Raw genomic sequence first — 15,132 nt, 5'->3', positions numbered from 1 at the left:
AATACATCTTTTTATAAATACATATTATATATAATACAAATGAATATATATATATATATATATATATATATATATATATATATATATATATATATACACACGTCTATAGAGAGCTATAGAAAATGATATGATCACCATTGAGTGAGGCCATGACATATGTTCTGTTAAAGGGTGTTTTGATAATGATAATGATTATGTTCCACAGTCCTTGTATGTCCTAATCCACACTGAATGTCAATCTGACACCCACAAACAAATTTACAAACACGAACACACATCGTCACTTACACAGTGTCAACTCTTACAGAACGATCTTTGACACGAGATGTTTATTTTTTTCTAGTTGTTTGTTTGTTCCCCGTTTTTATTTCGTTTTTTTGTCCACCATTTTGAGCACATAGCCTCTGTTCGTACAATAGTCCCAGATCTTTGTGTTTATTCCTGTGAAAGGGTTATTTTGTCTGACCGTCTTCTGTTTTAAAGTCTATTGCAGCTGTCTGGATGGGCTAAGAGGAAAGGGAGAAAGAAAAAATAACTAAAATAACTAAATTCAAGTTTATTTTTAAGTACCACACGTTTAAAATGAAAGAGTTCTAACTGAATGGTGGAGTTTGGTGGCATTGACAGCAGTTGCGTGGGTAGTATTGCCTTGGCCCTGGCATTTTGAGCACTGTGTATCTCCTCTCCTCCACTCTTCTCCTCTCCTCCCACTGACAGGGTCCTGCCTAAACTGAGTGTCAATGCACACAAAGTCACCTTGACCTAACCCTTTTCATTAAACCTTTGACCTTCTCTAGCTTTGACCTTTCGACTCTTATAGGCACTGACATGACCAGTCAGTCTTTAAACTCTCACTCTAAGCCCTAGTCTTTTTCTCTCTCCCTCTCCTAACCCTCTAGAGTCTAGAGCTTACAAGATATTTAGATCGTTGTTTTAGTTTTCAATCTCCCACCAAATGAACTAACCCCAGGCAGGCACTCCTATCTGTGTATCGTTGAAGCAGACAGGCTGACTGCTGGCTGACTACTAACCACCTTAGGTTTTTCTGGGTTTAACACAATCTTTCTTTGTATTAGGTTTCTTTTTCTAGTAAAATATCAACCCCTCTTTTCTCTGCGTATTTCTTTAACCTCTATGGGAACGGTGTGTGTGTCCCCCCCCCCCCCCCCCCCGTGGGACGGTTGAGCTAACGTGGGCTAATGTGATTAGCATGAGGTTGTAAGTAACAAGAACATTTCCCAGGACATAGACATATCTGATATTGGCAGAAAGCTTAAATTCTTGTTAATCTAACTGCACTGTCCAATTTACAGTAGCTATTACAGTGAAATAATACCATGCTATTGTTTGAGGAGAGTGCACAGTTATGAACTTGAAAATGTATTAATAAACCAATTAGGCACATTTGGGCAGACTTGATACAACATTTTGAACATATATGCAATGGTTCATTGGATCAGACTAAAACTTTGCACATACACTGCTGCCATCTAGTAGCCAAAATCTAAATTGTGCCTGGGCTGGAATAATACATTGTGACCTTCCTCTTGCATTTCAAAGATGATGGTACAAAAAAAATACAAAGATCTAATGTGTTATATTCTCCCACATTCATTTCACATTTCCACAAACTTCAAAGTGTTTCTTTTCAAATGGTGTCAAGAATATGCATATCCTTGCTTCAGGTCCTGAGCTACAGGCAGTGAGATATGGGTATGTCATTTTTGGTGAAAATTGAAAAAAAGGGTTGGATCCTTAAGAAGTACTTATTTAACAACATATTTGGTTGTACTGTGTGGGACTTCAAGATTATAGTTTCTGAAGAGTTATTGGAGAAGACCCTTCCAGACATATAGTGTAGTTACTCATTTTCCACATGGAAATGATGACAATGACAATATTGGCAATAACTATAGATATCATTGACATTTACATTACATTTATATAGCCATTGGCACCATACATTGAGTGAACAAAATATTAGGAACACCTGCTCTTTCCCATGACACAGACTGACCAGGTGAATCAAGGTGAAATGATGATGCCTTATTGATGTCACCTGTTAAAACCACTTAAATCAGTGTAGATGAAGGGGCGGAGACAGGTTAAAGAAGGATTTTTAAGACTTGAGAAAATTGAGACATGGACTCTGTATGTGTCATTCAGAGGGTGAATGGGCTTGATTTTTTTTAAGTGCCTTTGAACGGGGTATGGTAATAGGTGCCAGGTGCACTGGTTCGAGTGTGTCAAGAACTGCAACGCTGATGGGTTTGAATGGTGAATGGACAGATATGATAACCACTAGGTATTTTACTGGACAGATATGATAACCAGCAGGTATTTTACTGGACAGATATGATAACCAGCAGGTATTTTACTGGACAGATATGATAACCACTAGGTATTTTACTGGACATATATGATAACCAGCAGGTATTTTACTGGACAGATATGATAACCACTAGGTATTTTACTGGACAGATATGATAACCAGCAGGTATTTTACTGGACAGATATGATAACCAGCAGGTATTTTACTGGACAGATATGATAACCAGCAGGTATTTTACTGGACAGATATGATAACCAGCAGGTATTTTACTGGACAGATATGATAACCAGCAGGTATTTTACTGGACAGATATGATAACCAGCAGGTATTTTACTGGACAGATATGATAACCAGCAGGTATTTTATGGACAGATATGATAACCAGCAGGTATTTTACTGGACAGATATGATAACCAGCAGGTATTTTACTGGACAGATATGATAACCACTAGGTATTTTACTGGACAGATATGATAACCAGCAGGGATTTTACTGGACAGATATGATAACCAGCAGGTATTTTATGGACAGATATGATAACCAGCAGGTATTTTACTGGACAGATATGATAACCAGCAGGGATTTTACTGGACAGATATGATAACCACTAGGTATTTTACTGGACAGATATGATAACCAGCAGGGATTTTACTGGACAGATATGATAACCACTAGGTATTTTACTGGACAGATATGATAACCAGCAGGGATTTTACTGGACAGATATGATAACCAGCAGGTATTTTACTGGACAGATATGATAACCAGCAGGTATTTTACTGGACATATATGATAACCACTAGGTATTTTACTGGACAGATATGATAACCAGCAGGGATTTTACTGGACAGATATGATAACCACTAGGTATTTTACTGGACAGATATGATAACCAGCAGGGATTTTACTGGACAGATATGATAACCAGCAGGTATTTTATGGACAGATATGATAACCAGCAGGTATTTTACTGGACAGATATGATAACCAGTAGGTATTTTACTGGACAGATATGATAACCACTAGGTATTTTACTGGACAGATATGATAACCACTAGGTATTTTATGGACAGATATGATAACCAGCAGGGATTTTACTGGACAGATATGATAACCAGCAGGGATTTTACTGGACAGATATGATAACCAGCAGGTATTTTACTGGACAGATATGATAACCAGCAGGTATTTTACTGGACAGATATGATAACCAGCAGGGATTTTACTGGACAGATATGATAACCACTAGGTATTTTACTGGACAGATATGATAACCAGCAGGTATTTTACTGGACAGATATGATAACCAGCAGGTATTTTACTGGACAGATATGATAACCAGCAGGTATTTTACTGGACAGATATGATAACCACTAGGTATTTTACTGGACATATATGATAACCAGCAGGTATTTTACTGGACAGATATGATAACCAGCAGGTATTTTACTGGACAGATATGATAACCACTAGGTATTTTACTGGACAGATATGATAACCACTAGGTATTTTACTGGACAGATATGATAACCAGCAGGTATTTTACTGGACAGATATGATAACCAGCAGGTATTTTACTGGACATATATGATAACCACTAGGTATTTTACTGGACAGATATGATAACCACTAGGTATTTTACTGGACAGATATGATAACCAGCAGGTATTTTACTGGACAGATATGATAACCAGCAGGTATTTTACTGGACAGATATGATAACCACTAGGTATTTTACTGGACAGATATGATAACCAGCAGGTATTTTACTGGACAGATATGATAACCAGCAGGTATTTTACTGGACAGATATGATAACCACTAGGTATTTTACTGGACAGATATGATAACCAGCAGGTATTTTACTGGACAGATATGATAACCAGCAGGTATTTTACTGGACAGATATGATAACCACTAGGTATTTTACTGGACAGATATGATAACCACTAGGTATTTTACTGGACAGATATGATAACCAGCAGGGATTTTACTGGACAGATATGATAACCACTAGATATTTTACTGGACAGATATAAGGGACATTTTCAGTTTTTTCACAGTTGGTGAGCCTAAGTGCTGCAAATATTTTCTATTCTACACACTTTGTTCTTTATTTAGTTATTAAACATAATTCAAGACACGTTTCACCAGTGAAAAAGCACCATTTAATCAAACATAATTTCACATTAAAATCCTAAGCCAGTCAGCAGCTGAAGCAGATCCTTTCATATAGGCTTTCCTTGCAGAAACAGACAACAGAAAATCCCAAAGTTTAACAAAAGCCTAGTCTTTGTGATTTAAACTTCCTACTCTGTGTGTGTGTGTGTGTGTGTGTGTGTGTGTGTGTGTGTGTGTGTGTGTGTGTGTGTGTGTGTGTGTGTGTATACAGTTGAAGTCAGAAGTTTACATACAGTTAGGTTGGAGTCATTAAAACTTGTTTTTCAACCACTCCACTAATTTCTTGTTAACAAACTATAGTTTTGGCAAGTCGGTTAGGACATCTACTTTGTGCATGACAAATAATTTTTCCAACAGTTGTTTACAGACAGGTTATTTCACTTTTAATTCACTGTATCAAAATTCCAGTGGGTCAGAAGTTTACATACACTAAGTTAACTGTGCCTTTAAACAGCTTGGAAAATTCCAGAAAATGATGTCATGGCTTAAGGAGCTTCTGTTTGGCTAATTGACATCATTTGAGTCAATTGGAGGTGTACCTGTTGATGTATTTCAAGGCCTAACTTCAAACAGTGCATCTTTGCTTGACATCATGGGAAAATCAAAAGAAATCAGCCAAATCCCCCAAAAAGAATTATAGACCTCCACAAGTCTGGTTCATCGTTGGGAGCAATTTCCAAAGGCCTGAAGGTACCACGTTCATCTGTACAATCAATAGCACGCAAGTATGAACACCATGGGACCACGCAGCCGTCATACCGCTCAGGAAGGAGACGTGTTCTGTCTCCTAGAGATGAACGTACATTGGTGCAAAAAGTGCAAATCAATCCCAGAACAACAGCAAAGGACCTTGTGAAAATGCTGGAGGAAACAGGTACAAAAGTATCTATATCCTCATTAAAACGAGTCCTATATCGAAATAACCTGAAAGGCTGCTCAGCAAGGTAGAAGCCACTGCTCCAAAACCGCCATAAAAAAGGCAGACTATGGTTTGCAACTGCACATGGGGACAAAGATCATTTTTTGGGGGGAGAAATGTCCTGTGGTCTGAGGAAACAAAACTAGAACTTTTTGGCCATAATGACCATCGTTATGTTTGGAGGAAAAAGGGGGAGGCTTGCAAGCCAAAGAACACCATCCCAACCGTGAAGCACGGGGGTGGCAGCATCATGTTGTGGGGTGCTTTGCTGCAGGAGGGACTGGTGCACTTCACAAAATAGATTGCATCATGAGGAAGGTAAATTATGTGGATATATTGAAGCAACATCAAGACATCAGTCAGAAAGTCAAAGCTTGGTCACAAATGGGTCTTCCAAATGGACAATGACCCTTAGCATACTTCCAAAGTTGTGGCAATATGGCTTAAGGACAACAAAGTCAACGTATTGGAGTGGCCATCACAAAGCCCTGACCTCAATCCTATAGAACATTTGTGGGCAGAACTGAAAAAGCGTGTGCGAGCAAGGAGGCCTTACAAACCTGACTCAGTTACACCAGCTCTGTCAGGAGGAATGGTCCAAAATTCACCCAACTTATTGTGGGAAGCTTGTGGAAAGCTACCCGAAACGTTTGACTCAAGTTAAACAATTTAAAAGGCAATGCTACCAAATACTAATTGAGTGTATGTAAACTTCTGACCCACTAGGAATGTGATGAAAGAAATAAAATCTGAAATAAATCATTTTCTCTACTATTATTCTTACATTTCACATTCTTAAAATAAAGTGGTGATTCTAACTGACCTTAAAACAGGGATTTTTTACAAAGATTAAATGTCAGGAATTATGACAAACTGAGTTTAAATGTATTTGGCTAAGGTGTGTGTAAACTTCCGACTTCAACTGTATTTACAGTGCATTTCAAAAGTAGTCAGACCTCTTGAGTTTTTCCACATTTCATTACGTTAAACCTTATTCTAAATGCATTGCTTTTTTCTCCCCATCAATCTACACACAATACTCCATCATGACAAAGCAAAAACAGGTTTTTAGGATATTTTGAAAATGTAAAAAAAATTAAAATAATGAAATATCACATTTACATAAGTATTCTGACTCTTTACTCAGTACTTTGTTGAAGAACTTTTGGCATCAATTGCAGCCTTGAGTATTCTTGGGTATGATGCTACAAGCTTGGCACACCTGTTTTTGAGGAGTTTCTCCCATTCTTCTCTGCAGATCCTCTCAAGCTCTGTCAGGTTGGATGGGGAGCGTTGCTGCACAGCTATTTCCAGGTCTCTCCAGAGATGTTCGATCGGGTTCATGTCCAGGCTCTGGCTGGGCCACACAAGGACATTCAGAGACTTATCCCAAAGTCACTCCTGCGTTGTCTTGGCTTTGTGCTTAGGGCCATTGTCCTTCTGGAAGGTGAACCTCCACCCCAGTCTGAGGTCCTGAGCAGTTTTTTAAAATCAAGGATCTCGCTGCAATTTGCTCCCTTCATCTTTCCCTTGATCCTGACTAGTCTCCCAGTCCCTGCCGCTGAAAAACATCCCCACAGCATGATGCTGCCACCACCATGCACCACCGTAGGGATGGAGCAGGGTTTCCTCCAGACATGACGCTTGAGATTCAGGACAAAGAGTACAATCTTGGTTTCATCATACCAGAGAATCTTGTTTCTCATGGTCTGAGAGTCCTTTAGGTACCTTTTGGCAAACTCCAAGCGGGCTGTCATGTGCCTTTTACTGAGGAGTGGCTTCCGTCTGGCCACTCTACCATAAAGGCCTGATTGGTGGAGTGCTGCAGATGGTTGTCCTTCTGGAAGGTTCTCCAATCTCCACAGAGAAACTGGAGAGCTCTGTCAGAGTGACCATCGGGTTCTTGGTCACCTCCCTGACAAGGGACCTTATCTCCTGATTGGCCAGTTTGTCCGTGCGGCCAGCTCTAGGAAGAGTCGTGGTGGTTTCAAACGTTCGTTTAGGAATGATGGAGGCCACTGGGTTCTTGGGGACATTCTATGCTGCAGATTTTCCTGAACCCTTCCCCAGATCTGTGCCTCAACACAATACTGTCTCGGAGCAACCTCATGGCTTGGCTTTTGTTCTGACATGCACTCTTTCCCCAATCAATTGCATTTACCACAGATTGACTTCAAGTCGTAGAAACATTCCAAGGATGATCAATGGAAACAGAATGCGCCTGAGTGCAATCTCGAGTCTCAATGCAAAGGGTCTGAATACTTATGTAAATAAGATACTTATGTTGCAAATATTTCTAAAAACCTGTTTGCCCTTTGTCATTAGGGGGTATTGTGTAGATTGATGAGGAAAAACATATATTCCATCCATTTTATAACAAGACTAACGTAACAAAATGTGGAAAAAGGGAAGGGGGTCTGAAAACTTTCCAAATGCACAGTATACATCAGGTGATTTAAGTGTGAATGTGGGGGTTACACCAGATGTATTCAAAAACAGGCAGATTAAAGTAAAAACACCCTATTCATGTATATCCTTTATTGTGAGTCAAGGCAATGCAGAAAACATATTCCATCTCTTTTTTCCCCTCCTTCTTAAATAGTTACTCAACTCTTTCCTTGGACGACAGGTGAACCAGCAGATATATTCAACTACAGGGCTACTATAGAACACCACACAAAACATTTCATCATAGTACCAAACCACACCCACTATCAAAATAAAACAATTATAAAAGACTTAGGTTTGGAAAAATAAAGACATATGTAAGGCCTGATATGACACTGGTTGGAAAACAGTCACACATAGAGCATTTTGTGCTTTGGAGTTTACAGCTATTCTACATGATGTCCACTTCCTATGCAGTACATGGATGGTACTACTGAGCTACACACAACTTTACCAGGGACAAAACCGTTTCTCCCAGTACACAACCACTTTATACAAAACACATTGTACAGACAGATTATCTTTGTTAAAATGAACCGCTCTTTTGAATTGAAAGAATCCCTGTTAATGCAAGTCCACAGACATAACAGAATGATTGGCAGGGAGATTTTTTTAATGTGATTGGATGAGGCTACTGAGTTTGAGTGGCAGTTTCAGTCTTGGTCCTGGCTCTACAGGAAATAAAACTGGATACAAATCCTCTGTCATCTACCTGGAGTTGGATGATGACACCCTGCTGATCTAAGGTCAGTTTGGTTGAGCTGTGCACCTCATTTCAACCATTGTGTATCAGACTGAACTGTAACAAGTAATTGGAGCTGTCAGAAACAGACAGGGAGGAGAGAGCCTCACTGGACCATGGAAGTGACTGCTCATATAGGCTTGTAGCTGGCCTGCCTACACTGAGATAACCCCCCTCGTTTGCTCTTCTTCCAGGCACTTCTCTCATAGATATCCTTTAATGCTCACCACATACGCTGCTTCTAAGGTTTACTCTGTACATCTCTTTCTCTCAATTACCTCGTACCACTGCATATCGACTCGGTACCTGTACCACTTGTATATAGCCAAGTTGTCGTTACTCATTGTGTATCTATGATTACGTGTTTTACTTTTCTATTTTCTTTCTCGCTGCGTTGGCGGGAAGGGCCCCTAAGCATTTCACTGTTTGTCTACACCTGTTGTTTACCAAGCATGTGACAAATACAATTTGATGCTATCCTTCCTCTCTCCTTCCTCCCGCTCCCTCAGCGACCCTGATCCTGGTGAAGCTGTATTCTCTCCTTCTCCACCTCTAGTCTCTCCCGCTCTATCTGCAGTCGTCCAGACTCAAACTTAAAGAACTGCAGCCTCTCTTTCTCTAACTGCAGTCGCTCCTTCTCCAGCCTCAGTCTCTCACCCTCCAGATCTATCATAGAAGGCCAGGGTTTATTCTCCCTTCTCTCATTCTGTCCATCCACAGCAGAGGAAGAGGTGGTGGTAGGGGTGGAGGAAGAGGGAGGGCTTTGCTGGGGGGGAGCTGCGGCCCGTTCTGATTGGTTCATGAGCAACACCCGAAGTCGCTCTTTCTCCAGCTGCAATCTCTCCTTCTCCAGCTGCAATCTCTCTTTCTCCACATCAGACTGACTCAGTCTTTCCTTCTCCAGTAGGAGTCGCTCCCTCTCCACCGCTAGCCGCTCCGTTTCCACAGCCAGACGCTGCTTCTCAAGCTCCACACGCTGCTTCTCCAAGGCAACCAGAAGTCCCGCACTCTCGTGATTGGCTAGTCCTAAGCCAGCAAAGCCCAGTCCACCCAGGCCGGTCGATGAGAGGTCCCGATTCATTGAGGCCGCCGCCCCCTTTGATGCGCTGAGCATTCCAAACTCATCAATGTGTGAAAAGACTTCAGGGATACGTCCATCTCGCTCTCCCATGTCGGGTAGGAGGGAGGGGAAACAATCATCATCCTCTACCTCACCCTCACCACTATCACCTTCCAGCTGACAGAGACAGAGACAGATCATTGATATACTGATTAATATCATACACACATCCTGACACGCACACTAGTGATGCACAGGTCAGCGATTTGTTCACCCGCAATTGCTAATAACCCATTCACCACCGCCCAACTATGTGACAGTAAAAATCTGAGGCCCGCACCCGACCCTAACCCACAATATAGAAAATGTGCTGTACAGACGTAAAGATCCGCCGCTTAGAATTGATGACATTTTAGTAGACTATTTGTTAGTCAAAAATACCCATACTAACATGCTGTATACAATTAGTTCATTTTAGTATACTGTAAACAAACTATCCTTTCAGTTGAGCGTACTAGCTCGTCGCCCGTCTACCGGAAGTTGATGCTGTTGCTACGCAACCTCTTACTAGCTAGTTAGTATAACAAATTACTAGTTAGACATTTTACGACTTCGGGTGTGTTCTTAAATTCAAATCTGGAGTGCGCTCGTAAATTCAGAGCGTTGCAAGATTGTCAGTTTGTAAATTCAGAGCGTTGTCAGATTGTCAGTTTGTAAATTCAGAGCGTGTCGTTCTTGGAGCGCACACTGGACGCTCAGGCCGAGGAGTAGGGTTGATTTGAGCGTTCTGACCTTACAACGGAAGTCAAGCACCCAAGCTAATGTTGGCTAGCTACTTCCATACACAAATGAGACCACTGACCATTTCTCGCCCTAGCAGAGATGGTTAGGCAGTTTAAGTTATCCAGAGCGTTGGTGACCAACTGAGCTGCTGACAATTTAATTATGCTTTTTGCTGACTTTTACTGACACCGGCCATATTCAACGGGTATTGAGCGTTCGTAAATTAATTATTCTGCGCTCTGATTCACTCAGACGAGAGTGCTCTGAAATCAGAGTAGATTGCCAGAGCGAATTTACAAAAGCACCTTAATGTCCATTGAGAACGCACTAAGACTATACCATAAAGCTAAGCTAAAAATGACATGAATAATCAAGTAAATGTTGGGTAGTTAGTTAGCCTATAGTTATTATACTGCCATATTTAATGTATAAGTAGCCAACTAATGTTAGCTAGCTAGCAACGTAGCGGTACATACTGCTGTAATGAAATGCTACGTGGTTCGTAAGGACAGCGTAGATAACAAATTGTCAGCCAATATAACGTGTAACGTAACTTATTTGAAAAGTCATTACTTTATTACATTCACTAATTATGACAAATGTTGAGCAAAACAATAAATTTGTATCCGCTCTCGTACTTCGGCTGCATTTTCTCTGCCATTTTCTTCAAATCTGAAAACGATGTGAAGCCACGCCCATTTCCTGAAATGCATTATGGGCCCGAAAGTACAGAAATAGTGTCCCCTGTGTGTATACTTCATATTTTGGCGAATTTAGTACGACATCCGTGAACTTGGCATACTAACTATATCCATACTATGACCAATAACCATACTATATACTCAATTCACGTCACAAAAACTCAGCAAAAAAAGAAACGTCCCTTTTTCAGGACCCTGTCTTTCAAAGATAATTCATAAAAATCGAAATAACTTCACAGATCTTCATTGTAAAGGGTTTAAACACTGTTTCCCATGCTTGTTCAATGAACCATAAACAATTAATGAACATGCACCTGTGGAACGGTCGTTAAGACACTAACAGCTTACAGACAGTAGGCAATTAAGGTCACAGTTATGAAAATGTAGGACACTAAAGAGGCCTTGCTACTGACTCTGGAAAAACACCAAAAGAAAGATGCCCAGGGTCCCTGCTTATCTGCGTGAACGTGCCTGAGGCATGCGGCAAGGAGGCATGAGGACTGCAGATGTGGCCAGGGCAATACATTGCAATGTCCGTACTGTGAGACGCCTAAGACAGCGCTACAGGAAGACAGGACAGACAGCTGATCTTCCTCACAGTGACAGACCATGTGTAACAACACCTGCACAGGATCGGTACATCCGAACATCACACCTGCAGGACAGGTACAGGATGGCAACAACAACTGCCCGAGTTACAACAGGAACGCACAATCCCTCCATCAGTGCTCAGACTGTCCGCAATAGGCTGAGAGAGGCTGGACTGAGGGCTTGTAGGCCTGTTGTAAAGCAGGTCCTCACCAGACATCACCGGCAACAACGCCGCCTATGTATCGTTGAAGGAATGGACGTTACACAGAGGCCTGTACTCTGGAGCGGGATCGATTTGGAGGTGGAGGGTCCATCATGGTTTGGGGCGGTGTGTGTCATCATCGGACTGAGCTTGTTTTCATTGCAGGCAATATCAACACTGGTGCGTTACAGGGAAGACATCCTCCTCCCTCATGTGATACCCTTCCTGCAGGCTCATCCTGACATGACCCTCCAGCATAACAATGCCACCAGTCATACTGCTCATTCTGTGCCTGACTTCCTGCAAGACAGGAATGTCAGTGTTCTGCCATGGCCAGCAAAGATCCCGGCTCTCAAGCCCATTGAGCACGTCTGGGAACTGTTGGATCGGAGGGTGAGGGCTAGGGCCATTCCCCCCAGAAATGTCCAGGAACTTGCAGGTGCCTTGGAAGAGTGGGGTAACATCTCACAGCAAGAACTGACACAGTCCATGAGGAGATGCACTGCATTACTTAATGCAGCTGGTGGCCACACCAGAAACTGACTGTTACTTTCAATTTTGACCCCCCCCCCCTTTGTTCAGGGACACATTATTCCATTTCTGTTAGTCACATGTCTATGGAACTTGTTCAGTTTATGTCTCAGTTGTTGGATCTTATGTTCATACAAATATTTACACATGTTAAGTTTTCTGAAAATAAACACAGTTGACAGTGAGAGGACGTTTCTTTTTTTGCTGAGTTTAGTACGGTTAGTATGAGTATTCGAACACAGCCCTCGTCTTTCTTGCCTCAGTGGATTTACTTTTTCTGCCCAAGTTCCCAAAATCATTTGGCAATTGGCGTGTATTTGGCATTCCACAGTTAGGAACTAAAGCTTAGGCTACGCACTAACACCAGATAAAAATAAATATAAATGTAGCCTATGGATATCGATTGCGCAATAATTCTACAATTATGGATTTTTTTATGAATCATGTTCCCTTTATTCAACTCACAAATCAATAACGCACACACAAACACATGGATCCTCACCCTGTATCCATTGGCCTCCTCCTCCAGCTTAACCCCCGTAGACATCGAGTGTCCGCTGGGCTCTCCAAGATCCGCCAAGTCCTGCCAGTCACACTGGGACTCCTTGGGAAAGCCAGAGAGGTCGAGCGACTGGTCCCCTGAACCCAGTGAGGCGTCGTGTTCAGGGGAGGACGGATCATACTCTGCCTTCAGCCCTGTGGAGAGAGACAGCTCAGCACGGAGCTGCTTCCTCTTCATTAGCGACCGCCAGTCCAGGTAACGCCGCTTCACCTGGAACCACACACACAACCATTACAAACAGTGGTGATGTCACAACTCAAAATGCTTCAGGAAGTTTAGGTAAAATCGGCACTGGGAAGTGGGAGCCCAAAGGAACTCCTTCTAGTGAATCGGGGTGAATTAAACTATTGAAATGCGGCCCTTAAACGTAGGATACAAACTCTTTTTAGTGTTGTGTTTGATGCCACCTAAAGTGAGGGCAAAGAGAGAGAGCCACTACAAATTATCAATAACCCAAACAAGTCTATAATAAATAAAAACACTAAATATGTTCCAACTTCCCCTGGTCTCCCAACAGTATATGATTAAAGTAGGAAGCCCAAGTTTCAATAGGCGATAAGATATGAATGTGTCATAAAAGGAGTGAGGATATTTGGGCTTGCGAAGCAGTTTTATGCCATGACAATGGGAGCTGATAATTATGAGTTTTTTACACCACTTGTCTCTGGAAGAAATTATGAATCCTCATTGTCCAAGACCAAGTCAAGACGGAGTACAAATGTATCCGATACGAGACACTCAATGTGGTCTAGAGAACAGACTCGAGTGCCACAAAACTCTTTTAGAACATAATTTGTCACTATGGAAGCCCCCTCCACACACACCTCTGAAGCTGTGCGTAGTTCACCCTCTCCCAGTGCGTTGACGCCTCCTGCTACCTCCTCCCAGGCTCGTCTCTTCAGCTCGTTGATGGCGGTGTTCTGCTGGCGGGAGAACAGCACGTCTCGTCGCTTGTGGATCTCCCGGATCAGCGTCTGCGTCTCACGAACGCTGTAGTTACTCTTCCTCTTCCTCTTCAGGTGTTTCATTTGCAGGAAATCCAGCCTGGCGGTCAGGAGAGGTGCGCACGCAGATGGCGAGAGAGAGAGATCAAGGAGGGATGGAGATAGGGATGGAGAGACAGAAGTCTTACAGAGGGACTCTGAAATGGAGAAGGACATAATTGGGCAGAAGCATAGAGAAGTGTGAAAGAGGGAGGGATGAAAGGGGGGGAGAGACAGAGAGAGGTGGAGAGAGCAGTCAGGCTGTAGATCGCTGGATGAAGGACTGCTGTTGAGAAGAATCCCACTGTGCTGCCTCAGGTGACACTCCCTTAGTTCACTCAAAGGTCACACAAAATAGGTAAGTGCTACAGCAGATGTGTTCTCAGGCAACCAGAGCACCAGGACAGGGCTCAGCTTCCTCCTGAAAGACGAACACAGAGCAACCAGAGAACGATTAGTTGATTCAAACCAGTGGTAAACTTATCTTCAATAGAACTCAAAACGGGTCTGTTCTTTATCTGTCACAGGACAAGTGAATGCTTTGACAGACCCAAGACTGCATGTGTAAGAAGACTGCTGTGTATTTGAACTGCTGAGTATCGCAAAAGCAAAGATTTGCTTGCAGGTAACCATAATTTCAAAACATGCCACAACCTTGGTTCTTTATCATTTATTTGGGCCCACGATTGACGATGGGGAACAGATAGCTATCATATCTGTCTCTATTTTCCGAGGTGAGACGGGGATCAGGATAGGTTCCAGTTTGGACTATGTAAAAACTCAGTGCAGTGCTTAGCATTACGCTTTTTGTGAAACGCATCAGCTAGCTTGGTAATGTAGCATAATCGGCGGTGTTTGTGGAACCGATAGCTAGCTAGCACACCAGCACGTTTGCACCATAAAAACTCTAATCCCCACATATCCTTTTTATTGAGCCAACATGGTCACGCTCTCCCACGTAATGTAATGCTATTTATGATCATCGTAAAATAACTCACCTTATCAATCGTAGAGAATAAATCAGATGCTCATCAACGCCAAAATCTGAATCGGAAAGACACCTTTTGGCGACGCACCATAAACATCCTACCCATTGG

At 42.1% G+C, this 15,132-nt stretch overlaps 1 protein-coding gene across 1 annotated transcript; it reads right to left on the bottom strand.

The window, feature by feature from the left end:
- Positions 1 to 7,955: 7,955 nt before the first annotated feature.
- On the bottom strand, positions 7,956 to 15,125 carry msantd4 (Myb/SANT-like DNA-binding domain containing 4 with coiled-coils). Its single transcript, XM_038974261.1, has 4 exons — positions 15,034 to 15,125; positions 13,877 to 14,456; positions 12,993 to 13,262; positions 7,956 to 9,859 (listed from the first exon to the last, which is right to left on the bottom strand). The coding sequence occupies exons 2-4, from the start codon at positions 14,210 to 14,212 to the stop codon at positions 9,128 to 9,130; spliced, it is 1,338 nt and encodes a 445-aa protein (XP_038830189.1). The 5' UTR covers positions 14,213 to 14,456; positions 15,034 to 15,125; the 3' UTR covers positions 7,956 to 9,127.
- Between the last annotated feature and the right edge of the window lie 7 nt (positions 15,126 to 15,132).

Source organism: Salvelinus namaycush, chromosome 34 (assembly GCF_016432855.1).
Source record: "Salvelinus namaycush isolate Seneca chromosome 34, SaNama_1.0, whole genome shotgun sequence".
Classification (NCBI taxonomy): Eukaryota; Metazoa; Chordata; class Actinopteri; order Salmoniformes; family Salmonidae; genus Salvelinus; species Salvelinus namaycush.
This window is presented reverse-complemented; position numbering and strand designations above follow the sequence as displayed.